The sequence below is a fragment of the Nicotiana attenuata genome, unplaced genomic scaffold (assembly GCF_001879085.1).
Source record: "Nicotiana attenuata strain UT unplaced genomic scaffold, NIATTr2, whole genome shotgun sequence".
NCBI lineage: Eukaryota > Viridiplantae > Streptophyta > Magnoliopsida > Solanales > Solanaceae > Nicotiana > Nicotiana attenuata.
Window position 1 is genome coordinate 1 of NW_017690758.1, and position 2,813 is coordinate 2,813.

At 47.0% G+C, this 2,813-nt stretch overlaps 1 protein-coding gene across 1 annotated transcript; it reads left to right on the forward strand.

Moving 5' to 3' along the window:
- Window positions 1-631: 631 nt before the first annotated feature.
- LOC109222480 (classical arabinogalactan protein 9-like) lies at window positions 632-1,036 on the forward strand. The gene has a single exon (XM_019386835.1). It carries the CDS (start codon window positions 632-634, stop codon window positions 1,034-1,036), a length of 405 nt encoding a protein of 134 aa, XP_019242380.1.
- The last annotated feature ends 1,777 nt before the right edge of the window (window positions 1,037-2,813 follow it).

Here is a 2,813-nt window from a genome sequence, read left to right on the forward strand (position 1 = left end):
TGCAGCCGTCCCGATATTCGTTCGCACTATCCATTGCCATGGCCATTCTCTTACCACGTAAACACTATTAAGATCATAGAGTACTTGCATCTTTTATCCTGTTAACATGAAATCGTCATCAACTGATCCAGATGCGTCCCCGAATCCAGCAGGATGGCTTGATGCCTCACCGCCATTGGCCTTATTGAGATCAAACCCGTATTCAACACAACCATCAAGATTTTCAATTTCTTCAACACTATCCCACACACAATCAATATGAAGCCTCTCGATACGTTCTTGTATCGGTTCCAATGCTTTCAACGAAGAAGACGCTCCAAGATTCTTGCAACAAGATATACTGACATCAACCAAACTTTTCCGGAGCAAAGAAGCTAGCGTTCTCATTCCTCTCATCGTGATCTTCTTACAATTTCGAATCTCAAACTTGGCCAATCTTGTACACCCTCTACCAATTGCAATCAAACCCATATCATCCAAATCACCCACATTCCTAATCGACAAAGATTGTAATTCCTGACAAAGCGCAACACCATCCAACTTTGACTCAATTGGCATAGAAATGCCATGAAATTGCCCCAACTTCAACAATTTCAACTTGGGACAAGAGTTGTATAAGCTGAAACAACGGATGGCTGAGATGTACCAGGCATGGATGAAAGGGCATCCTCCTCCATCATATCCTGCCAACCCCACTTCCGTCCCACCGCTAGCTCAAGAACCCCCTGTCATCGATCTATCCCCACAACATACCCCAAGCTTCAACCTTTACCACCACTATACGGGTTCCTCCTCCCAAACTGTCCAAGCTCCATTAGCCAAATCGACCGCATGTCCCCCTCCACCAGCTACCCCAGTTTTAGTGGCACCTCCACCAGCCACCCTCCACCGGTCTTCCAGCGAACCAGCACTCCAAGCCCAAGACAACCAGTATTACACCCCGGAGCCCACTTTCAAAATCCCAGATCATTACTCATACACCCCCCGTTTCGACCTTCCTGTCGAGACCGAGAAATTACCCAAAAACCTGGAATAGGAGGAGATGTTCAGGAAGGTAAGAAGCCCGGAACAATCGCACAGAAATATGAAGGGATTGGGAGGCCAAGTGAGTGTGGCCTACAAAGATCTGTGTCTGTTTCCTGATGTCCAGTTGCCTGCTGGATTCAAAATGCCAAAATTCGACTTATATGACAGGCACGGAGGCCCTGTGGCCCACTTAAGGGGATTTTATAGCAAAATGAGAGGAGCCGGTGGGAGAGATGAGCTGTTAATGGCATACTTCAGCCAGAGTCTGAGTGGCACGGTATTAGAGTGGTAAACGCGTCAGGATCACAGCAGATGGTATACCTGGGATGATTTGGCCCAAGCATTTACGCGACACTTCTAATACAACATAGAAATTGTTCCAGATCGTTTGTCTTTGACCAAGATAGAGAAGAAACCGGGAAAAAGTTTCTGGGAATATGGTTTTCGCTGGAGGGAACATGCGGCAAGAGTCAACCCTCCGATGGAGGAAAGTGAAATGGTGGAGTACATTCTGCAGGCTCTAGAGCCTACTTACTTTGTTCATCTGGTATCGGCCATAGGTAAGTCTTTCAACAAGGTAGTGAAGATGGACGGTATGGTAGAAGAAGGGCTTAAATCAAGCAAAATCACGAGCTACTCAGCTATCAAAGCAACCACCCAAGCTATTCAAAATGGTACAGGAGGAGTGATAGGAAAAAAGAAGAAAGAAGATGTTGCAACAGTTGAATCAGGATCGTGGCTTGGTCCGAGGAGCACGCCACACCATTACACCCAGCCTTTACCCCACCATCGAACCTACACCCAAACCCTATATAATCCACCTCAACACTACTTTCCATCATCACACCCTCAGTATTCTGTCCACCACGCCCAGTCATACACTCAACCTCCTTCGTACCCATAATGGCATGCCCCGGCTCCACAAAACACCTACCCAACTCTACAAAATGCTTACCCACCTCCGCGAACCTACCGAAATCCTGCCGGTCCAGGTTTCCGGCCCAAGCTAGTATTCAGGAATGAGAGGTTGCAGCAGAAGAGAACTTTCACCCCGCTGGGGGAGTCTTATACCAGCCTATTTCAGAGAATGAGGCAGCTGGATGTGCTGAGGCCAATTGAGTCGAAATTTCCAAACCCTCCTCCAAAGAATTTAGATTACTCCCTCAGTTATGCATATTGTTCTAGTACTCCGGGGCATGATACGGAAAAGTGTTGGCATTTGAAAAATGACATCCAAGAGCTCATAAACACCAACTAGATTGTGGTCCAAACTTCGGAAGCACCCAACATCAATCAGAAACCGTTGCCAGCCCATGATGAAACAAACATGATCGAGATAGTACACAAGGAAGGAGAGCCCAAGCGGCCTTCGCAATCCGTCATGATGATCCGATCTAGTGAGGTTAAGCCAATCAAGGGTGCAGTTGTCACAAAAGCCACCTCTTCGATAGATGAAGGATTAGCAGACAAGTTGAGCATGCCAAATGATAAGCCATCTGTGGTAATTGAGAAGAGATCCCCAAGTGATGCTGTAGCAAAGCAAGAAAAGTCAAAGGTGATCGTGCCAGGTTTGCGAATAAGCCTATCATATTTGTAGAGGGTGCCCGCACGGACCCTGTCATCATCAAGCCTGTAACCCAGCTGCCGGTAATTAACACCAAGGCTATCCCATGGAACTATGAGCGGGTGATAGTGACTTATAAGGGGAAGGAAGTGAAGGAAGAAGTTAATGAGGCCCAGGGATTAACTCGTTCAAGGAGATGCTTTGCCCCGGAAGAGTTAAGGAA

What these genes read in the sequence shown, in the direction of transcription:
- LOC109222480 (XM_019386835.1), top strand. Translation starts at nt 632, where the DNA reads ATGGCTGAGATGTACCAGGCATGGATGAAAGGGCATCCTCCTCCATCA.